Source organism: Cottoperca gobio, chromosome 22 (genome assembly GCF_900634415.1).
Source record: "Cottoperca gobio chromosome 22, fCotGob3.1, whole genome shotgun sequence".
NCBI lineage: Eukaryota > Metazoa > Chordata > Actinopteri > Perciformes > Bovichtidae > Cottoperca > Cottoperca gobio.
The window spans coordinates 7,034,322-7,058,743 of record NC_041376.1 but is presented as its reverse complement, the minus strand read 5'-3'; the positions used below and the strand labels follow the sequence as shown (position 1 = coordinate 7,058,743).

Below are 24,422 nucleotides of genomic sequence, written 5' to 3'. Positions count from 1 at the left end.
TTTTTTCTATTCAAGCAATAGTTTAGTTTAATACGTTTTCTACCTTACCCTGCAGTCGATTAATTTAAGTAGACTGTGTCAAAATAAATTTGTAAAGACCTGAAACATGCTTGAGAACTGCTATTATTTTTGCCAAAGTATTACAATCTTCCCTTGCAAATGCATGGTACTAATAATAACCCTTGTTATTAGGAAAATAAAACACAACACACAACAAACACAAACAACCAAAGTCACTTTATATTGATTAAACAAATAAAATCAATGGTAAAAAATAAAAAATAAACAACGCTAGGGATTTTAGAGAAGGGATTAAGCAGATGATACAGACTGGGTCAGCCATGAGAAAAGAAAGAAACCCATGGCTGCGTAGAAAGTATAAACACCTAATAAATCCAAAACAATCAGGCATTTCTCTCAAAAAGCGTTAGAAGTAATGTAACGTAGTCGATATGTGATTTAAAGAAGACACTCACCATACAGAACCATAGCAGGGGAGGACACATGTGTGCTATCCGGGGGGGAAATGTGGAGTAAAAACAAACTTGAATAAGCCTTTCAAACAAGAGTGTAACTAATAACACTAATTACTGCATTACATTTCAATAATGACTGTAATTAATGTTATTTTTCCACCTATGATTTTCCTGTTATGACAAACTTTGAAAAGCTCTTTGAATCAGATTCATTTGGTAACAATAAAGAAACACTGTAATTTTGTGTCTACATCAATTTGACACAAATTAAGATTTTCTTTTCTCATCATAAGTTAAAATAGGCTATAGCCCTGTTTTTCTCCTGTATATACAAGGATAAGCCAACTGGTGTTCACAAAAATATAACAGCGTGAGAAAACATTACAGCATAGAGTATTAAAAGACCATTTATATTGATGTGTAGATTTTAAACTGGAAATAAAATCAAACTGTTAAACAGTTGAAAAAAACTAAATAAAGCATGAATTGATTTGTGGTTATGGCTAATGTTGCTGTTCAAAGAGTCAGTTCCACACTACAATTAAGTCATTCATAATCCTTTGTTGGTAAATGACGTGAGGGGTTAAAAGTCCATCAAACAATGCAAGGAACATGACAGAATTAACAATACACTGCTGTAAGAGTGTTCCCACGACATGAGCTTAGTTGAATCAGAATGTATATTTGCTGTGCTGTGTTTTCCCACATTGCTCAGTTTCCACACTGCCACATTATACTATAAATGAGGCCACTTTGCTGGTTTTGTTTTTTAGCCGGCCAGATGGTGTATGTTTGTCCTAAAAACAGCACACCAGTAATTAACACGATAGGCTACCATCCAGTAATTAGGATGCACGATGGCACAGAACTATTAATAATAGATACATTTTATGTTTTATACTAGCCGCTGTCCCTCTCGTCCCCTCCTCTGTTGAAAATCTAAATAACTGCACTATTAGGAAGACAATTATATATAATTCATTGCAGGTTTAAAGCCGTTTCTGTGAAATCCCACCCTTAATTGGCAGGCACAGGCGCTCCAGTACATATACAAAGTGTTTTATGCAGTGGTGGAAGAAGTATTCAGATCTTTTACCTAAAATAGTAATACCACAGTGTAGAAATACTCTTACTCTTACTTAAGTAAAAGTATCAGCAGAAAAATATAATTGAAGTACCTTAAGTAAAATAACTCAATATACAGAATGGATCATTTCAGAATCATTATGATATTACTGGATTATAATTAGGGATGCATTAATGGGTACATCACTGTAATAATCTAAATCTGCAATGTAAATAGTAGCTAAAGCTAACAAATAATTAGCCTCTAAGATGTAGTAAAGTAACATAAAATACTCAAGTAAAGTACAAGAACCTCTAAATTGTATTTCAGTACTGTTCTTAAGTAAATACAGTCTACTTATTTACATTCCATTGGTGACTTTATGACCTGCAAAGACAATATAGGCTGCCTTTTCCTGCATTGTATTTGCTTCACACTGGCTCCACTTGCTTCACCCTGTTCGTCTAATGTTCAAACGCTGGCTCCAAAAATATCGCGTCCTCACCATAGACTGTATGGTCCACACCCAAAAATATCACAATGTTGAAACAGAAATATTCATGGGGGATTTTAGTCACTTTGTCTACTTTTCTTTCTGCTGTCTTGAGTAGATGTGCTGTTGCCAGTGGGAAATAAAATAAAACAAAACCTTTATTACATGACAAATAATTTTGATAATTATTCATGTATTGGATTTGATTAAATTCTGAGTTGAATACCCTTTTCCTTGTTATTTCTGTTCCCTTTTTCCAGTCAAGTGACAGGTGTGTTTATCTAAGGGGGTGGGTGGTTTGAGGCGTGACTTTCCTTACGCATGAGCGTGATGACGAAGGCAATCATAGCAACCAGCATGGCGACGGAGAAGCTTTGCTTCGCCGCTCATCTGCTTACAAACTAGCATTAGGCTGTAACATTTACCTTACTTTATTGTCTTTCAGCGTTAAAATGTTTGCAATTAAGTACACTGTAGTTTCTGGATGTATCCAAGATCTGCTGTCGCTACCCAAGAACATTTCTGAGGAAAATGGGATACGCTGAGTGTAACATTACCATGGAATCGAGAATAGGTATGCAACTGCCATTAGCATTAGCTAACCTAGCTGTTTGGCTAGTTAATCAGCAGCAGGAAGCAAATTGAAATTGTGCTTAGGCAGCAATGTGAAGATAAACTCATGCTGACTGCGTATATGCTCACTAATGTGGATGTAGACAATGGTCAGCCTTTTAATCACATTGCTTGTTTTTAAGACTTAACCTTTAAATCCATAATAAGACAGTAACGTATGTAGCGTGTAACACAATGCTTCAGTAGACGCTAGCTAAACATAGGTTAACTTTACTCTATTTTGTTACATTAAGTTAAAGACGGCATTTGGCCGTGTCGTAGATTTACTATTTACACAAAGGGATTCGTTTTTACAGTGACCATTGAATACTGTAGACACGAACTATATCAACAACCGGTATACAAAAAGATGAATTAAAGTAAAATGGACTAATCGTATTTTTATTTACTGATTACATGATCAAACTTATTAAAAATGATAATTGTTTTGTTTGCATCACATGCTGAACTTAACTTGAAAAATTATGACACACTAATAATAATAATAACATATTACATATTACAGCTAGAACAGAAATGCATAAACTCTAGACAAAAGGTGATTACTCTAACTAAAGGACTGGAAGTTTATGTTTTATTATACCGATGTAATGAGTCTAACATATTTTTGATTGTTTAGACAATAAATGTTATATGTATTCACACAAAGTCTAAAGTGAGTCTTAAAATCAACATTTAAAAAAATCAAACAAAGTAAATCATTTTTGAGAAGCTGTATACACCAAATGCTTGCTTGATAAATGACTTAACTGTCATTGATCATTTTGTCAATCTATAAACCCATTAGTTGACAAGTGGAGTCAACATGTCCATATGCATCCGTGTTCATTTAGGGAGTGTATCATCTGGAGGGAGCTGCAGCCCTGGTGTGAGAGGACAGACTTCAAAAAGTAGCCGTAAGTATTAATATGCGATAATATTATCATTAGAAATAAGTCAAATAAGAGCTTAATTTTACAGTGTACTGTATGTTGTTCTCTGTTTGTGTGTTTAGCTTTCTGCACTCGCTCCTCCAGCAAGTTAACACAGTCCATCGTTAAAGACCACATGGTGTCTCATTACAAAAAGGTTTACTCAGCTAAAGGTGAGCTACATGGCAAGGATGCATTCAGTAGACCATACTAATTCAGTTCCTGCATAAATAACATCCTTATATTCTTTCATATTCTTTTATTATTATTATTATTATTATTATTATTTTAGCACATTTTTATTTTCAACATGTCATACTTTATTTGCCTGATTTTATTTGCCTTAGTCCTAATAATTATGTTTTTAATGCTGAAATGTTTTTAATTCTGGTTCAACTACATAAAGCACTTTGTAACTTGTTTTGAAAAGCGCTTTATAAATAAAATTTATTATTTTTATTATTATATGTTGAAGTAGTTAAAACATGTATCTCTGTTGTATAGTAATTGGATTAATAATCTGTTATGATGTAACTGTTTTTGCCTTGTTCCACAGCTACCATTGATGCCTCAGTACCCAAAAGCTTGATACACAGTGTAAAGTGTAAGTATCAAATATTAAATGATTAATTCAACTCAAAACTCCTTTTCAATGTTGAAATAAGGATGTACCTTACAGTACAATTTGTATTGATAATATAAGTGATTCTCATTTTAATACACCCACATTGGTTTTTAATAGCATAATAATTAGTTTAAATGCTGTAACCGCTAACACTCAGGTATTGCTTTCTCAGTGGTAATCAGAGTCGAAGACCAAAGTTCTTTCTGTGAACTCATCACTTTGCACCATCGTTCAGTATTTCAGGAAGACATAAATCAGTCTCGGCAGAGGCCAATTGCTGCACTGACAGTTGCCTCGATAAGCAATAATACAATGCAACCACTCATCACGCCTGTTTACAGGATGTAGCTCATCCTTATCGTTAATGGTAAACGTAATGCTCTCTTCTTATGACTGTGCTACATTGCTCTCTTGACCCTCCTGTACCTTGCAAATAAGTACAGTAAGTATTTGCCTATTATACACTAATTCCTTCGCTACTCACTTTTTTCATTGCCTGTTTACAGACAATGACCAGATCAGACAGGAGCGGTTGAGGAAAGGGGGTCGTCCTCAGTCAGCCCACTCTCTCTCACAGAGGAATAGCAGAGCCTCCTGCTCCTCAGCCCAGGTAAGAAATCAAGGTAGAGTCACTGATGTGTTTCTCTGTTTTCTCCCTTATATGATGCCAATGTACTAGAACTGAACTAGAACTTGATGATCACAAGTGTTCAAAGGCTTTACATGCAAAGACTTCATTATTTTAATCCAACATGTTTGCTTTTCAGAGTAGATTATCTGTGCAGTATGATGACAGTCCCTACCTCTGCTCAAGGAGTTCCACGGTCTCCAGCCCAAGGTTCAGCTCCTCCTTCCATGCCAAGGACATAGTTTATCCATCGTATAAAGTCGGTTCTCACAACCATTCTCATCACATTCGCCCGGCATCAGAAATAAAATACCGTAGCTCGGAGGCAACTTCCCACAGACTGCAGTCAGCGTGTTCAGTGGGAGCTTTGGGGGATCAGAGTTGCTACAATACTTTCCAGGACCCTGTTCAGAAGACGTACAGCGGAGACCTGCTCCAAAAACATTCACAGCACTTTACCCAAGACAAACCTTTCACCCCTAAGACCCTGAAATCAGAAAAGAGTTCATACCTGTCACAATATCGCTACTACAGAGCACCACGGAGGAAACTTACTCAGGATAGCACCAACTCAAGGTTGATGCGACAGGAGACATATCATGGAAGGTACGTAGCTCACATCTCAGTGAGTCTCAAAGGAAAGCAACAGATATGTGTCAATTATAAAACAATTATCTTAACATGTGTTCTAATGTGTTACAAATAACTCGAGTTCTATCTTTTTTTTATGCAGCACAAAAACCAAGGAACACACACAGGAATTTTATGAGCCATCTCAGGTAATTTTGAGGATTTCATTTGATTATTGAGATATATTTTCTAATGTGTCTAACAATAACAATACAGTGTCAACACTTTTCTTGTTATTCAATGAATCCATTTATTGACTAACCTTTTTTTTTTTAATCATATGTTAAAGTGACTGGATTCCTTTTCAAATGTATTTTCTTACATCATCGGTGATGAGGTATCACGGCTTTGTTGGCTGGTTTGTACCCGGCCTAAAAACTGATTCATTTCATTCATTACAATTGTATTGGAAAAGGGACAATGCACATTATTCAACATTCATAAATGTACCCGAGTAAGCTCAAAGGCTAGTTTTCATCAGTACTCGCTGATGTTGTTAGACTAGAATAATAATTATAATAATAATACCAGATGTACAACATGCCTCAGTTGTTATCGCTTAATTCATTCAGTGAGGATGAATGCAACACGTTTAGAATCACCCACACAGACTGAACCACATGACATTCGGTGTGTACAGTATCCAAATAAAAATAGTGGTGTATAATTGTTTGTTGCTCATTGTCAGTAATCCATTCTTGAGTGGTTGTTCATCCCTTTGAACCACAAAGGACTGAAGTATTTACAGCCACATTTAACATTAGGTCATGAGACCGCCTTGACAATATTGAATATTCTCATTTTACCATCCTTTTTGTTTTACAGGGATTTAATACAGAGCATGAGTGGTCTGAAGAAGAGTTTAATGGCACATATTTCTCAGCATCGAGACAACAGAGTCGAGCGAACAAGAGCAGAGACCATGATTTCTTTCACTCCTCATCCAGGTGAACTCATGAAGTGTAAACATGATGTCCCATTTTAAACAGAATGTTATAACTTGTGTATTTCCAGTGTCTAAAATAATTGCACTTTAATCTTTTAGGGGCTCACCAGAAGGAGGGAAATCTCCCATTATGAAGAATGTATCTGCAGAGTACGTTGATAATGTCTAATCATCATGCAGCTTTTAATTTATATATTAGAAAGCTATTGCCATACGTAAAAGGAATGGACAATATGATGCTTCCGTGAATCTTAAGACCCATCTAAAATCATTTCTCTGTCACGTGACTAATTCTCATCTGTTCTACAGGGAAGAAGAATTAATGTACCTTGAATTCATTTCTGCTGTAACAGAGGATATATTGTCCAGGGGGCACATCTCTGACAGGTGTGCCATTTATTTTCTATGAAGAATACTGTCTGTGTTTTATGTTAGCTTACAGACATTTACATGTGCATCCTGGATGGCACTTTCTTAATAGCTATGTGTCTGGTGTATGAGTATATTGTTAAACAGGGGCTAGTGTCTGTTACTACCTCCAGAGTCATTGTCTGTGTCCTCTGCAAGGTTCCTCGACCGGGTGATAAAGCGTCACATCGACATGAATCGGCATCAGCTTGACGTGGTGAGTTTATAGCTTCATGCAGAACACCAAATATGTCACGCAAGTCTTGTTTAAGTGTTAAGGTTCCAGCTTTGAATAAATATTTGAAAAGAAATGTAAAAGATTGTCACAAAGGACTCTTCAATGTCTTCTCCTGCGTCTGATGGCATTATTTGTTTTTAGGGTAAAATGCGCCACCTTCTGAAAGTGCTGCGTAAAGATTTTGAAGAGCCAACCAACACATTCACCTCCAATACAGAGCTCGGAAAAAAGGAGAATGGTCTGCTTCATTCATTCCTACCGCATCTGGAATCAGGAGGGAAACAAGTAAAGACCAAAAAGGACGATGACCTGTTCTCTTATGCGTCACAAATCAAATACTGCGATTCGCCAGATTATGCTGATCCCCTATTGGCGTCTACACCCTTAAGCTCACCTGAAACGACTGCTGCCTCAACAACTAAAACTAACGAAAAAGACGGAGAAGATGACAATCAGGAAAAGGGCATCAGCTCTCCTGGTCTCAGTGAGCAGGTTTCTGATAATACAGGAATCGGTGAAGGGGACCAACAAAATCTAATAGCCACAACTGAGACAAACAAAGAAGTCTACAATGAAAACCATGAATACACGTCTATAACGAGTGACAAAGGATTTCATCAAGACCCAGATGAAGTCAGTTATGATGGACAATCTAAAGAGCTTGAGGATCTGGGGAGAAGTTTGTCAGAGTCGCTTCATGTATCCAGCAATACACAATACAGCAATGTGGAGACTGCCACTGGGCAACATACAAATACTGCTGCTTCTGTCAGTGATGATGAGTTCTGAGTTTTGCTGAATTTAGGGATTGAAGGTCATTTAATGCTTTATTACTAAGTGAGTGTTTTACAAAGTAGTTCTACTCTGCTTTTTTTGTTTACATTTTTGTTTTCTTTTCAGAAAAGCAGAGACTTGATGTCTCATTTGGGATATTGTAAAGTGGCCACATACTGGCCGTAGTGGTTGAGCTCTAATTGACCTCCAGAGTAATGCTTTAAACATTTCCTACATTATCACGCTATGGTAACTAGTATGATTAGCACATTTGCAAATGATAGTCCATAGCACTGCTGTCAAATGTGTGAAATAAGTGGTATAATTTAGTTTAAGTGTAATGCAGAGAGTCTACCCAGTTAGTCTTAATATCGCTGAAGTTTACATTTTCAGATTTGAAAAAAAACAAAACACTTTATGTTGTAAAGAAACGTATACATTTTCCAGTGTGTTTGACTTGACATATGCCTCTGAGATGTAGCTACTAGGAGTTGATTGTCACCAGAAAGTGTCTTTACAATTGCAATAAATTTTCTATTATTCTGATTCTTGCATGTTTGCATTTGATCATTAAGACTACTTTACAAACTGATAATTATTCAACCTGCAACTAGCAACATAACAAGCACGGCCATTATTACCACATTTGAGGGTTGTGACTTGAGCCATTTTGCAAACAATTACAGAGGGGGAACTCTTTAATCATTGTACAATATTCTGTGTTTGCGATTACAGCTGTCAGTCGATGTAAAGGTAAACAGACAAGTCAGCGGCCAGCAGTTCCAGACAACTGTCCCATTTCTGGCATTTTCACCGCTCGGCATTCCAGCTGTCTGATGTCATGGCTCTGAAAACATACATGTATTCCTCCGCCACGGAGGCACTACAATACATTTTGAAACGTTCGTTTGGCTAAGAAAATACTGCAAACCATATGTTTTGTATGCAGTAATTGAAAAAAGAGTTATTACAATGTTATTAGGTGATTGTTTACATTTTAAAACATAGTTATTAGAGGTATAGAGCCGCGGATGTAGACGGAATACGCTTGTTGCTCTTCCAGTCCCAGGAAGCGAAACACGCTTGGAACTTGAGTGAACTGTTGGACCAAGAGGCATGGGGTGCTACGTTAGTTTGGATCCACAAACAAACTACAGACCAATGGGCTGTCTCTAATTCAGATACATATCCAAAACGTATTGTAATCCATTGACCTTGATGACGGAATCCTTCAGGACCGAATCCTAGTTGGACTACTAAATTGCATCTGGTGGCTAACGGTAACGTTAACGTTTTTGCCCAAAATATTTACCGGCGACGTCAGCTTCCCATGGGTGTCGTCTATTTGCTGGAACACAAGTTAGCACGCTAGCGTTAAAGCTAATCTAACGCTAGTTGTAGTTAACGGTTAAAGTTAACAAGCTATCGAAACTAACAACGAAAAGTAGCTAGTTAGTCCGGAAAATACCAAACATTTGCAACATACATATTTGACTTTAAGTAGTTAAGTTATAACGTACATAAATTGTAATTAAATGGGTGTATGTTTAAATTGGAAAGCAGCAGGGATTTTGCAGTGTTGTGTACGACAGTAGCAGCTTGCGGCGTATTGAATCAGGTCGCTCTTGTCAGTGTTTGGATCGGACTATTCACTGGAAGGGGATTAATCTAACCACAATCTTGGAATATTGTTTGAAAACCGTATTATAGACAACGTCAATTGCACCGGGCAGGTGGCCTACTACAAATTGTTGTCCAAAGATGGGCTTTTAATGTTTTTTTGAGAGTGTTAACTTGAAGAACTGATTTTGGTTATGCTTTGTTAGCCAAATCAGGTCATTTTAAACAAAACGCCACATTTAGGAGGATGACGGACTACGTGTGAACATTATACAAGTATTGTAACATATTCCACAGTGATGAGTATGACCACTAACATTTTGACTCACCCTGTTTTGCATCCCCATTTCCCACGTTTGCCATTGTACTTATATTTAGCCTTTTAATGTGATTTGCAGTGTTTTGGAGATGTATTGACGTGTTTCTTGTCTCTTTTGTTCAGATCTGTCTGTTGATGATGAACCTCATGACATGTAACATTCACACAGTTTTCGAGGGGACAGCAAGGAGAATAATTTCTCTGGACTAAGTGAATACCTCTTATGTGGGAAACATGCCCTTGCCATTTGGCCTAAAACTCAAAAGGACTCGAAGGTATACTGTTTCAAGCAAGAGCTGTCTTGTCACTCGGATTCAGCTGCTCAATGGAGAGTTTGTTGAGTTTACACTTTCAGTGGAGAGCACCGGGCAGGAATGTTTGGAGGCAGTTGCTCAGAGACTTGAGTTAAGAGAGGTATGTATGTGTTTTCATGCTATACAAGTGCTGATTGTTCTCTCTAATATACTTTTTTGAGAGTCACCACAAGGACAAGGTTATCTTTTGGTCACATCCTAACTATGAACTGGTGAGCAAGACTACAGAAACCAAGATAACCAGTTTGTCATTGTTTACATATGCAATATAGTCTCTCATAATCTCTGCCCTAGTCTATGACATGAATTCATTAATAAGTAATTACATGTACGTAACCAACTCATCACACAGAGTACCAAACATATAATGCACTTTTTTGAAATGATCACTCAAACAGAAATACCAGCTCTCACAGAGCATGAACAATATGGTCGGAAAAATAAGTTATGAGTCAGAATTGAATAATGTACTGAGCTCCATATCTGTATTTGATCACTATGGTCACAGTGAAACCACCTGTTGGTCATGAGCTGAAAGAGATGCTGTCATTTCCAGTTGCACCTCAAATCAACAGTAGAGACTGCTGAATATACAGGCATTCTGGCATAGGAACATGTACTATAGGACAGTGTCTGTTATTTTGCTGCATATAAAAGTAAAGCTTCATTTGTCATTGGTTTGGGTAGCACAGGTACTGACAGGCCTCCACCCTCATTTAGAAGTTTTGTTGTATGCAGAGAGTAATGACCATATAATTTGTTTTTGATGTCACAGGTTTTTTTTGTGCAATCATGTGTTTCCCTCTCTGTTAGAAAGGTCAAGCATGTTCAGTCACTTTAATTGATTTAGGAATGAGATTCATTTTTTAATCAAGACTATTACTGATATTTGTTTCAGTGATCCCACAGCCAAAATGATCACACTATAACAACTGCTGATTGCGTCTTTTTGTTGTTATTGCTTCAGGTCATTACAGGTTATTACAGGTTATTATTTCACATTGTTATAAAATAAAAACACTTGAGCAATGTTTACATAATGTTAACTCATAGTTGCTAACCAATGCTGTTATGTTGTCAAGTTATTTTCTAGTTGTGTTTTGAGAGTGTCTGCAAATGACAATAGGTCTCTTTCAGCTAATGTGTCTTTGGTAAACAGCAAGCCTGTCGGGGTTACTGTTCTTACCAGTGTTCATTGTGAGATGTTCAGGCAGTCACAGGACTGGGCAGGGAGTGCCAACAACCTATAAATCTAGTTTTATAGGCTGCAGTGGTCGAGTTTACATGTGAAGTTTACATGTCTACATAGGTTTTGAATGTTGTGTAACGGATCAGGAGAAAACCTACACATGTGTCCACTAAGTGACTAAACAGGACACGTGTGTGATATTGATCTCAAGCAGTCACATAATATTGTTCTAAAGTTTAATATGGAATATATGTTTTTGTGTGCATTCCTTCTAGCTTACTACAAATAGTCAAACCTAAATTGTTGTGCGAGATATACAAGTTGTCTTAGAATGTCCTTAAACGCAGCGGGTTTCAGGTGTAATGTTTGTGCTTGCTTTCTTTGCTTGTTAGATAACATACTTCAGCCTGTGGTACTTCAACAAGCAGAACCAGCAGAGATGGATAGACTTGGAGAAGCCGTTGAAAAAGCAGCTGGACAAGTATGGGCTGGAGCCCACCGTTTACTTTGGAGTCGTGTTTTACATACCCAGTGTCACCCAACTGCAACAGGAGATCACAAGGTGATGTTCCTTCAGTGATACGAGGCGTCTTGTCTAAGCCATAAGCTTAAAAGCTTAGTGACAATTTATGAAATTAGTACCAAGCAAAGTTTTATTTTTCCGTAAATCTTTGGCCATGTTAAGGTGGCCGACGAAGAAGTTGATGAAGCAGCTTAGGTGCACAGTTACAACCCCTGAACCAGCTGGCAGTTTTATAGTGATGTCTTCTTACCTACATTTCTTTTAATACTTAAATTCAAGCAGAGAGGTATTAAGTATTAATTGTTTAAACACCTCATAAGTTATTTTAATACTGCCGGATTTGAGAAGGTTTGCTTTATAATGACTTTTCCGCTATTTCTGCAAACCTGAACCAAGTTGTCATATTTGGTTGTTGACTGCTTGTTCATTCTTCCTCATAAGTAACCCTCACTTTCTCCACAGATATCAGTATTACCTACAGCTGAAGAAGGATGTTCTGGAGGGAAGGATTTCATGCTCGCTCGAACAAGCTATTCGTTTAGCTAGCCTGGCAGTGCAAGGTAATACGAATGTATGATATTATCCGTGCAACAAGCCTGGTGTTTCTTGGCATAAATCATTCTGCAGTGACAGCTTTAAATCCCAAGCAAAGTAATTACTGGTGCAATTGTCCATAACTTGTGATATGAGCTGCTCAAACACTAAACTTCCCCTCACATCTACACATTTGTACTGAAAACATTTGAATTATTTGTAATGATCAAAGTTCAGTTCAGTAAGTTTTTCTTTCTCAAAGTTTGCTAGTATTGGGCTGTAAGTAAACTCCAATAAGCCTATTGATTCTAGAACAGTTACCTTTTAACCTCCATCAGTGCAATGGAAACATTGTTTTTGCATCCAGAAGTAAGTTTCTTCTCTAAACACAGCTAGAAAATTGTGATTTTAGGTTGGAATTTCATAAATACAAAACCATATTATTATATTTTTATACCCCGTGTCTTGTTTTAACGATCTGCTGCTCACAGTAGTTTGTTTTAAACATCAGTTCAACCACTTATCCAAGGGTTTATAAGAACCTTTTCATTATTCTTGTAATATAAAACACTTGACTAGCACTCTTAAACCTAAACCAGCCTATTAAAAGTGGACAGGGGTGTGTTTGTGTGTGAATGTGAGCTTTAGCCCTGACACGTCCTCCTAACTTTTGCCCAGCCAGAAGAATCTCAAACGCTGCTGGCAAAGTTATATCAGGCACGGCAACTTACTGGCCCGGGTGTTGGCATAGCAGAGCCGCTGAGATCACTTACTGCTGCAGCTATGTTCAGATGACCAGCATGCAATATGTGCATTTTAAGTAAAGCTCTAAGAAACTTGCAAGTTCCCTTTTTAAGATTTAGTCACTGCTCCGGGTGTCGTCCAAACTTGGCATTTGTGCTGCTAAATGTGCTGTTGTGTAGTTCCTATTTTCTGTCCCTGGCTAAAGTATTTTAGAGTGAAGGGCAGTTGTAGCTTTTGAGCAGTGCTGATGCCTGGGATACCCAACATAGTTGTGAATGTTGCCAGCAGGCAGCCTGATAGCAGTTTTGGACTTCTACGTTGTCAGGCGCTGAAGCAATTCCCTTTCTTAACAAACGGGCCCCTTCTCTCCTAAACTTAGTACATCTTGTCATCATGCATTACACCATTCCACAATCCTCGAATGTCTATTTTGCCTTGTACTAAATGCAGAAATGGACATGTAATAGAGTGTATTCAGAGAGCGGTGTCATGCAGAGTATGCATGGCTGTATTCACCCACTTAGTTTGTCTTTTCTTTGTTCACAGCTGACTTTGGTGACTTCAATCGATATGATTCCCAGGATTTCCTCCAGAAGTTTGCTTTGTTCCCTATTGTAAGCATTTTATTTTTCATGGTCAACATGTGAAATGAAGAAATGTTGCAGCTGCCCTCATCTGTGTTTCAATACCAGCTGTGTATCAATCCTGATGTCGTCTTTGCAGGACTGGATCCAGGATGAGCGAGTGCTGGAAGAGGCCACTCAGAAAGTGGCTCTTCATTATCAGTCTTTCAGGTGAGCATCCGCCGGATACACTGTTCTGTTCTGTGCGTGGATTCACTGACAAACAGCTTTGCCTTTTGCACAGACAGACACAGTCATTTTGTATCTCACTAGGTGTTCTGTCTTTTTATAATATTTCTATTCTAGTTAGTACCTTAAGTTTATGCATTGCTTTGCTTTCTTAGTGTTCCTGTCTTGGTGTTTTATGTAGGCGTGTTGTTGTCTCTTTCAGAGGTTTATCAGCCCCAGAGGCCGAGATGTTGTACATGCAGGAGGTGGAGAAAATGGAAGGCTATGGTCAGGAAAGCTATCAAGCCAAGGTAGGTTAACGAGGTCCAGCCTTCGATCCCCAACAGCTCAAACGACGAAGAACCATGACGTTGGCTTACTATAATTTGAACTTGTTAACTGCATATTGTCTGTCCGGATCCTTTCACATAAAAGACTGTTCTGAAACTCTACATCCTCTCCTTTCATCTACACAGGACAGTACAGGCACAGATGTTTCCATGGGGTCTTGCCTCGACGGCATCTTTGTCAAGCATAAAAATGGCAGGCCGCTTCTTTTATTTAGGTAAGTCTAGAAACAAATTGGAGAATGTTTGTTTGACTATTCTAGCAATGCCTAAAAGTCCTGAAATATGATCTATTTCTACCTGTGAAGAATATCAGCTTTGTCTGGTAGATTGTGACTCTGAGCAGCAATTGTATTGAGTCAGACAATTCTGTCAGTACAGATGGAGTTTTGTGGCACAGCTCACAGCGGCGAGGTTGTCTCCTGTAATGTTCTTTAATGCTTTCTAGACCTGAATGTGGCCCAAGAGGATTGAGTCAGGTAGTCTGTGATATTAACTAATAAGGATTGTGGGAGCATTATCTGTCCGCCTAGTGAGTAGTAAATTGTTAACCTTTGCTGAACTCTAACGACATACCATTCTGAGTACTACATACCTTTATCGACTCCCACATGTCTATGGTTTTTATAATGTAGTGCCACATCCCTCTTTTTTTTAAAGGCTGCAAGGTGTTGTGACCGCCATGACATCATGTGTTTTTTTCCCCTTCTTTCTCTCTGCCACCTGTGCTTTAAATGGCTGTGTAGGTGGAATGAAATTACCAACATGAGTCATAACAGATCCTTCTTTGTCCTGGAGCTCGCCAACAGAGAGGAGAGTGTCCAGTTCCAGACCGTAAGTCTCCACTGCCATTTGCACCTTCTCTTCTCTACCCATCCCCTGGGATATTTCAGTCTCCTATTGGATTTAGCTAAATTACAAATTGCCATCGTCAGGGAGCTCTACATCAGCTAGTCTGAACAATGCACCTATGTTTGTGTTCAGGTGTGGCTGTAACTGGGGATGTTTGGTGTGCTGGTCATGAAGTCACATACCATTAGCCGAAACTCAAAGTAGAAAGTATTTAAGAGAGTACACAGGAACGACTTTGCCTTGAGATAACTAAGCAAACACCACCTCCTGTACTATTTGTCTCACCATCTAATTATTTTTCTTCTCCTTTTTTTTTTTTTGTGTGTGTAGGAAGACATGGAAACCTCCAAATATGTGTGCCGGATGTGTCTGGCCAGACTCAAGTTTTATAAGATTAACAAGAGTAGCCTGTAAGTGTTTTGTTTTTTTTACATGTCTAGCCCCAGTTCCTGTCTCTTTGTTCCTTGTCGTCTCGTGCATGTGTCTCCTCTTTGGTGTAGCCTCACTTCTGTCCTCCTCTCCTCTCTCTTCAGAGAGGAGTGTGACCCCCTGCCTTCTGAGGGCTCCCAGAAGTCCCTTCTCACTCTATCCTTTCCTCGCTTTCCAATGCTCTCTCGTCCCTCTCTGCCTTCTAATAAGGGGTGAGCAACACTCAGCCCTGCCTACAGTATTATGGCTATCAGGCAGGTGCCAACACCAATCCCTTCCTGATTGACTAGCCAGCAGGATCTCTACATAGTATCTGAAATGGGCCTTGGGTTGCAAAACATGTGGTCATTTTTCATCCAATTAAAAATAATTTGGTTTATTATTTATTTATTAGACCAGAGAAAGAATAGCTTCTGTTTTGATTAAGCTAAAGGGGATCATAATGAATTAAATAAATATATTAAAACCCACAAGGATCATTCTTATCAGCACTACATGTAAGAATTCTCTCTTACAGTAGTTATTTACTTTTGCTTTCATCACATGTTTCCAGATCTAAATTGTTTTATATTTTATTTAGTTTGTGAAGTTTTCTTAAAGTTTGATGGACGTGACCTGGTGTGTGTGCGTTTTCAATGTTAAATAACAAAAAGGTTGAAATAAGGGATTAGAAGAAGTATTATTAGTAGTTGGGTTAGGTCATCTTTTTTTTTCCCCACCAGCCAAACCCAGCCTGCCGTTGTCAACCCAGTCAGACGGAGATCCTCTACTAGAATATCTCTGGTAATGTCCGTGCTCACTCAAAACATACTTTTGTATTATATATATATTTTGTGTGTTTGCATATTTTCCTAATGATTTGAGGCTTGTATTGCACCACATGATGTACATTCCAGTCATTATTTAGGGGTGTGTCACCACATGGTTATATTTAGTTATGCGCTCTGGACAGTATTCAGATCATACGTAACTGAATCTCTCTCTTGTTAATTTACAGCCAAAGCCTCAGGCCTACATGATGCCTCCTCCACAAATGCACTACAATGGTCATTTCACAGAGCCGTACACATCATCACAAGGTAACTACTGTATAGAGAGTGGCTTGCAACCAGGAAATTGAAAATGAGTGCACGGGGTAACATTTGAAATGATTACATGATCCAATCATTAGTTTGCACTGTATTCAGCTCAATTTAAATGTTTCATTGTTTTGTAATTATAATCTGTTAATGTCTTGTTCATTTGCTCTCTTGCAGACAACCTGTACATGAACAATCAGAATGGTTATTACTACCACTCCCAGACCAGCCTGGACTGCTCTCCTCTGGAATACAACAGTGGGGGGCGTTTACGAAACGGCAGTGTGTACAGCGCCCACAGTACCAGCTCTCTAACCAACCCCCAGCACTACCATCAGCCCTCACCCATGTCCTCCAACCCCTCTATCACCAGTGATATCACCAGGCCGGACTATGTGCCTTCGCATCGCCACAGCGCTCTCATCCCACCTTCCTACCGTGCCACTCCTGATTATGAGACAGTGATGCGTCAGAAGAACCGAGGAGCAGGAGGAGGGATGCTTTCGTCTCAAGACCACCGGCAGAGCCACTCCATGAGAAACCTGAACATTGGTAACTCGTACGCCTACAGCAGACCGGACCCTCTAGTTTACAGCCAGCCAGAGATCAGAGGGGAGCATGGCGGAGCAGCACAACACCATCACTATCCCTTCCATCTGGGCTCCAGCTTCCACAGCCCCTCTCCATACCCCTACCCGACAGAGAGGAGGCCCGTAGTGGGGGCGGTTAGTGTCCCGGAGCTCACTAATGTCCAGTTACAACAGGCACAGGAGTATCCAGCCCCAAACATCATGAGAACACACGTGTACAGACCACCTCCACCCTACCCATACGCCCACCCACGGCCTGCTAACAGCACACCGGACCTGTCGCGCCACTTGTACGTCAGCAGCAGCAACCCAGACCTGATCATCACGAGGCGTGTGCATCACTCAGTCCAGACTTTCCAAGAGGACAGCCTGCCTGTTGCGCACTCTTTACAAGAAGTGTCGGAGCCTCTTTTCAGCGGACCCCCACAGAGACACCCATACCACACTCAGAAACGGAACTCCATTGAGATTGCTGGATTAGCACATAGTCTCGAAGGGATGAGGGTCAAAGAGCGGACTGTGTCTTCCTCAGCAGCTGAAACTGCATCGCCCCCTCCGGCCCTGCGTGGCGGTCGCTCTCAGGGCTCTCAGCTCAACGTGTTTTTGGAACGTACAAAGACGGAGGACAGGGGTGATGTTAAGGAAGACTCGCAGTATGGACACAAAAAGTCCCTTTCAGATGCCACCATGCTGGTTCACAGTAGTGGTGACGAAGAGGAGTTTGAGGAGGACAACGGACGCCACACTCCGCTTTCTCAGAATGCAATAGCAGCGACTGACCAGCAGTCACAACAGCATCGCAGCTTGACATCTCTTTCCTCTCTGACGCCTCAGCAGCAGACTCCCATAGAGCCGCCTCCTGCATATCCCATAGGTTCCTCTCTTGACCCCTCTATAACCAGCTCCTTGGCTTACAAGGTTCACCCCCTGATCCAGGACGGTGAGCCGCTCTACCTGCTGTCTGATTTACGACAGCCCAGTATTATGCCTTCAGTTTCTGAGGGAGACCTGAGTGGACAGGCCAAGCAGAAGACTAAGAAAGACTTCAAAAAGAGGCCCGTGTCTGATGTCCCACCTGGGAAGAAAACCGTGGAAGGTTTGCCCCCTCCGGTGAGTCTTGTTCCCAATTACATAATTGTGAAGTAATTAATAAACATAAAGAAATGGAGGTATTTCTCAATGCAACCTCATAATATAAATATCCTATTTGTTTTCTAGACGTTTGCCTTCAAATGGGCATGAAAGCAAGATTGATCATTTAGCAGCTAGTTAGTGTTTTCAGCATGTTGAGCACTTTTATTCTAATGTATTGCTAACATCTCACAGCAATCAATCAGTCAGCATTATATTGCTCTGTAGTTGCACTTTAATACCTCAAGTCCCAAAAAGCAAAAAACTGCTCCGAGTTTCTTGTCCAGTAACATCATATGTCTATGCATCATTTCAAGATCACATGAGTATGTCTGTACAAAGTATTAAAGGTAGTTTCAGTGGCCAGGTTTGAGTGACAGAAACAAGGTTACCTTTTGAAAGAATGTAGTTGGACTACCTTGGCAAACCGGACAGGTGACATTCACTCAGCAAACACCCAGAGAGGCTGCGCTGTCCCTCCCCTCTTGCATGCTTACTCCCTCACTGCAACACAATCATCGTCACTTCTTCTCTGTGCCTACTCTGTTGTCACACCAGGGCATGAAGAAAGGAGCTAGGTCAGAGGTGAAGAAGATGGGCCCTCTGAAGGTGGCTCATCTAAATGGCTTGTCAGTATCGAGGCAGCCGATGCACGAAGAGGTCAAGGATGAGCCAGAGAGAGCGTCTAATGACGAGAGGGTAGGACACTTCAGAGTCTTTGATTTTGTTCAATGATTCCATGACAGGCAGATTTGATGTAAATGTTTAGTTTAGTTTAGGCAATGGAAACTTATGAGATGTGTGAGATTTGTTACATGTTGCTTGTGTATTGTGTCTGAGGAAAAGAAGCTTATTACCAGGAGGTACTGGTTGGGTTGGTATTATTAACCTGCTGGTAGGTGAGGCCTTGTTCTGCTGGGTACACGAAGGAGAACGTTTTAGTCAATGTTCTTGTTGCGGACGTTAAAACACAGCTCAACCGGTGGCTTGTTGCTTCGACAGTGATGGTAAATACCAGACACTTAAATTAGAATAATTAGCTCTTCAGCTTCAGTTACACATCATAGAGGGAAGCAGGAAAAACACACTACGTTAGGCCCAGAGTTGTAATTGATTTTTGTTTAAATGGATTTGATAAAAGTATCGTCCAGTAACCCGTCATGGTATCCGTACCGATATGGGTGTATATATACCCAGCCCTCGACACCATTCACCACCGAAAACTAAGTCCTCAAGTGGCAAGCACAACTTTAATATTTCTACATTAATAGAAAGTGAAACTACAATAATATAGTGAAGCAAAAATGATCCCTCATAATAACCTTTGTACTTTGTATTTAGTTTTAAGTGCTTCTATGCTGCAAATGTATTTTAAGACCCACTTTTCACAGGGATTTTAACGTCATTTGTTTGTTAATAATCAAAATATTTTCATTCATTTGTTTATGAAAATGTGTCAAAGTGTCCCTTCAGATTCAATTCTGACCAAAGATCGGGGAATTATTCTGAACATCTCTGTTACGACCCTTTCTGTGGTCCAGGGGTGCACATACATATTACATATAAGGTCATGTAAATAAGAAAGGGTGACACCCTTTACAATGTAACACGGTAACTTAATTTATTCCAAAACAGGTTTCAAACAAAAACATGTAACACAGAAGCAACTCAGCGTCAGGGTTACAGGTTTCAAACAAAACATGTAACACAGAAGCGACTCAGCGTCAGGGTTACAGGTTTCAAACAAAACATGTAACACAGAAGCAACTCAGCGTCAGGGTTACAGGTTTCAAACAAAACATGTAACACAGAAGCACTCAGCGTCAGGGTTACAGGTTTCAAACAAAACATGTAACACAGAAGCGACTCAGCGTCAGGGTTACAGGTTTCAAACAAAACATGTAACACAGAAGCAACTCAGCGTCAGGGTTACAGGTTTCAAACAAAACATGTAACACAGAAGCAACTCAGCGTCAGGGTTACAGGTTTCAAACAAAACATGTAACACAGAAGCGACTCAGCGTCAGGGTTACAGGTTTCAAACAAAACATGTAACACAGAAGCAACTCAGCGTCAGGGTCTCAGAGGCCAAAATAATAAACAAAAACCCACACTATCTGGAAACAAGAATCACAATACTAAGCTCCCTACCTCACAGTAAACAGGAGAAAAATGGGAGACAAAGGAAAAAGGCAGAGAACCCCTACCAGCTTCTTTAAACAACGCTAAAACTAGTAAACAGTGAACCACACAGTCCTGTAGCAGCAAGGCCGAGAGATCACCGGCTCCAGGAAGGTTATATGGCCCCACTATGGAGCTCAGGTGTGGGCAGAAGCGTAGTCAACCTGAAACACACAGCTCTCTTCCAAGAGGCTGCGAGAGGCAGTGGAACGTAACAATCTCATACATTACTTATACATTTGATTTGGTTTTAGGGAAGTCTAAATGACATAAAGGTATTTATGAGTCACGACTGCAGCATCCATGGCAGCAATTTTACGGGTTCCTTGTTTGTGTGTGTGTGTGACTTAGTGTAAAGTGCTGGAGCAGCATATGGAGAGGGGAGAGCTTTTGAAAGAGTACGAGAGTATCCCGAAGCGTCGTCCGGCGGGGGAATGTACTTTTGCCCTGCTGCCAGAGAGCGGAGACAAAAACCGCTTCCAGGACGTCCTGCCTTATGACGACACCCGAGTGGAGCTGGTTCCCACTAAAGAGAACAACACAGGATACATCAATGCATCACATATTAGAGTAAGTTGTGCAGATCATCATTTAATATTATTATATTACCATATTATGTCTTGAATGAATAACATTAAATAAAAACACTAGCAGATGATTCCACCCATCTACTACACTGTGTCTGTCTGATCCCTGCTTCATCACACTGATGAGCTTCTGTGACTTTAATAATAACCTGCTTGTTCATGTTTCTTGTCTTAAATATTTGTCTCTGTTGATGTTGCCAATGAAGCTGCTGTGATGTCAGACTCGATCTGAAAATAAAGTATTCTCGCATCTCGTCTCGTTAGATAACAGTAGGTGGGCAGGAGTGGAGCTACATAGCCACGCAGGGTCCACTGTCGAACACGTGTCCAGACTTTTGGCAGATGGTGTGGGAACAGGGTGTCTCCATCATCGCCATGGTCACCGCTGAAGAGGTGCGTTGATTTCATATTTACAGCTTCACATTTGTCTTTTCATTCCTCGTTATCACCTGGACTCACACGTGTTTTGTCGTCCGCATCCTTCAGGAGAGCGGCCGAGAAAAGAGCTTCCGTTATTGGCCCCGACTCGGCTCGCGACACAACACGGTGACGTACGGTCGCTTCAAGATCACAACACGGTTCCGCACAGAGTCCGGCTGCTACGCCACCACGGGGCTGAAGATCAAACACCTCCTGACGGGCCAAGAGAGGACCGTCTGGCACCTGCAGTACACAGACTGGCCTGACCACGGGTGTCCTGAAGACTTCAAAGGCTTCCTCAGTGAGTGGGCTCTGTATCAGTTCATCCTTTTATGGTCATCATGCTTTAATGGTCAGACATCTACAAGGAAGACTGAAAATATGATGCATTGATTCAACACGGCGCCATGATACTAGATCTGTTTTACTGGAAAATTCAGTAAATGTAACAAGTGAAGATCTGAAAAAAAACCAAATCAAAATGACATATTTTAAATCCCTTCTTGTGTTAAACGGGCTTCGATGTAACTATACATTTGCCTCATTTAGATGCATATGCAAAAGTCAAACTTACCAGTTGACCAACACGTCTGCTCGTACTCGCTGTGTCCCCAGGATAAGTGGATGGAACAGCCTCAGGCTTCAATATAAGTTTTATGGCAAACCCATCTGTTTTGGGGTAAAACAATTCAAAACAGTGCTCTGAAAAATTGGCAAACCTGAGTTTCCTCTGGAAGTTAGGCTGACACCCCTTGTTTCGCCATAGCGCTGAAACCCTTTCTGTCTGCTCCACTGCGTGATCCGTGTCTGGAACTCTGCCGTGTTGGGTCCTTGAATTTGGGGGAATTGAGCCTGAAAAGTCTTTAAGCTCCCGAAGCTCTGTGTCAACAAACTGCTGTATGAATGAATGTGTATCTAATTAAATCTCTTTCACCTCCCTATCTTTCTCCAGCCTACCTGGAGGAGATCCAGTCTGTGAGGAGACACACAAACAGCATCAGTGACCCAAAGAACACCAACCTACCTGTGCTGGTGCACTGCAGTGCTGGAGTGGGACGGACTGGTGTGATCATCCTGTCTGAGATCATGATAGCCTGTCTGGAGCACAATGAGGTAACTTCCTCACTTAGAATAACAGCTTTTTCCAAGTTATGACCTCATCCGGTGTATATTTTCTTGGTTGCTGTCTCTCTCGTACTTAAACGTCTGTCTTGTTTCAGACGCTGGATGTCCCAAAATTCCTTTTAAAGCTGCGTGGTCAGAGAATGATGATGGTTCAGACTCTCTCTCAGTACACCTTCATCTACAAGGTCATCATCCAGTACCTCCGCAACTCCAGGCTCATATGAGCACAAGTGTTTGTCCGGCCCGACTTCGACCCTCAGCATCCGCCGTCATTACAGGTGATTGTAGGCTGGCGTTCGCTCCAGGTTTACGCCAAACTGCACTGTGACGATGCAGCTGTATGAATCTGCTCACTGTCGCTCTCAGTATTGTGGTGGAACACGTTTGGTCAAGTATTGAATCAGGCAAGGCTGAAGGAATTAGTGTGGATATACAAGAAGGAGGCGATGCCACATGAAGGAGCATAAAGACTTATGACCTGCCTCTAAACAGTATTATATATATATTATTTTTACATACATTATTGCTTAATAAAGCCCAGCACTTTTACAGTTCTCTGCTGTACATAATGAACCAATGTTAAGCTGCATTTATAAAAAAAAAAATAATAATAATCTTTATGATAGATATGTATCAGAAAGGTGTAATTTTCATTTGACAAAGATCACTTTTTAAATAAATGTGTTTTGGATTGCCGTTTGGTAACGATTGGTTCTGATAATGAAGGACGTTTCTGTAGTAATGAAGTTAGAGTGGATAAAGCTCTTTCATTACGGAGCCCAGATGGATTTGAACTTATGTCTGTGGTGGTACAGACGGGGGTGTGTCCCAGCATTTAACTTTAATAGGAACATATTTACATTCAACAGAATGATGCGAATGTTTAGCCCGTGATTCGGCTGTTACTTGGCACGAGCAATTTACATGAAAAAGAAAACGCCGTACTACCCACTTGAACACTGGATTGATGGGAAGTAGAAATGCATTGCTCAGGTTCCAGAAACATAATAGTTGAGTGGAGAAAAAAGAATGAGAGCAGGTTTTTGAGTTAGGAATAAAACTAGATCATTTTATACTCATGTTTTTAATCCTTTTTTGTTTTGTTTTAAATGAGAACTCTGAATGCTGTATTGGAGCAAGATCAATATACTTCAAAAATATTTTTAAAAGACAAAGTGCCTAAATATCTGCCTTTTTTTATTATTGTTGCATAATATGAAGGACGTTTTTCTCAGTTTCATTTAATGCTCGTTTGTTTGCAGTGATGTTTACCGCCAATCGATACATTTGAGACATCCATGCATGAAGCACAAGGATTATAAACAATGATCATGATAATTCTTGAGTTGGGCTTCGATCCCTTTGTGACATGAAGTACATTTCCTGCTGCAGCTATAGGAAGTATTTACAGCCCGATTCTGAAGTTCACCAGAAACAATGCTTACAGGCATGGCAACGTTTACATGAAGTCAAATGTTTTAACAATGTTAATTTGAAATATTTTGCCGATTATTATCAATATCAAGGCACGGACTTAATTTAAAATGTGGCCAAAGTGATTTTTAAATCCCTCAATTGTCTTACCCTGATGTTTGTGTTGTTTGGTGTCAGACGCGCGGGCAGTGATCCAACTTAACTGGAGAAAAATTCATCTTATTTGCTGTCGAGATGTTTAAAAGTGGATCTTTAAGGCCCGGAAGAATTTGTTTCAGGTTTTTAAGATACTGATTGAGTCTTAGTGTGGAGACTGAAAAGAGTGATTGTGTGATGTTTTGTCCATGTACAGGTATGTTGTTCATAATGTAAAATTCTGCTTTTA

At 40.0% G+C, this 24,422-nt stretch overlaps 2 protein-coding genes across 5 annotated transcripts; both read left to right on the top strand.

Moving 5' to 3' along the window:
* The first annotated feature begins 2,361 nt into the window (after window positions 1-2,361).
* spata7 (spermatogenesis associated 7) lies at window positions 2,362-8,374 on the top strand. Its single transcript, XM_029459963.1, has 12 exons — window positions 2,362-2,609; window positions 3,502-3,564; window positions 3,663-3,752; window positions 4,136-4,183; window positions 4,711-4,814; window positions 4,972-5,438; window positions 5,566-5,611; window positions 6,288-6,409; window positions 6,508-6,558; window positions 6,718-6,795; window positions 6,976-7,033; window positions 7,196-8,374. Exons 1-12 carry the CDS (start codon window positions 2,567-2,569, stop codon window positions 7,841-7,843), a joined length of 1,818 nt encoding a protein of 605 aa, XP_029315823.1. The 5' UTR covers window positions 2,362-2,566; the 3' UTR covers window positions 7,844-8,374.
* A 526-nt stretch (window positions 8,375-8,900) lies between these two features.
* ptpn21 (protein tyrosine phosphatase non-receptor type 21) lies at window positions 8,901-23,299 on the top strand. Of its 4 annotated transcripts, none has more exons than XM_029460406.1 (20): window positions 8,902-9,108; window positions 9,891-10,181; window positions 11,663-11,832; window positions 12,256-12,353; window positions 13,618-13,685; window positions 13,795-13,865; window positions 14,086-14,173; window positions 14,339-14,427; window positions 14,956-15,043; window positions 15,392-15,471; window positions 15,595-15,702; window positions 16,213-16,273; window positions 16,488-16,569; window positions 16,747-18,269; window positions 18,849-18,989; window positions 20,823-21,041; window positions 21,323-21,451; window positions 21,545-21,779; window positions 22,431-22,591; window positions 22,699-23,299. In XM_029460406.1, the coding sequence occupies exons 2-20, from the start codon at window positions 10,002-10,004 to the stop codon at window positions 22,825-22,827; spliced, it is 3,720 nt and encodes a 1,239-aa protein (XP_029316266.1). In that variant the 5' UTR covers window positions 8,902-9,108; window positions 9,891-10,001; the 3' UTR covers window positions 22,828-23,299. The 4 variants fall into 4 exon arrangements, with proteins under 4 accessions (XP_029316269.1, XP_029316266.1, XP_029316268.1 ...); XM_029460407.1 differs by lacking the exon at window positions 8,902-9,108 and adding an exon at window positions 9,318-9,724; XM_029460409.1 differs by lacking the exon at window positions 18,849-18,989 and having other exon boundaries at window positions 8,901-9,108.
* The last annotated feature ends 1,123 nt before the right edge of the window (window positions 23,300-24,422 follow it).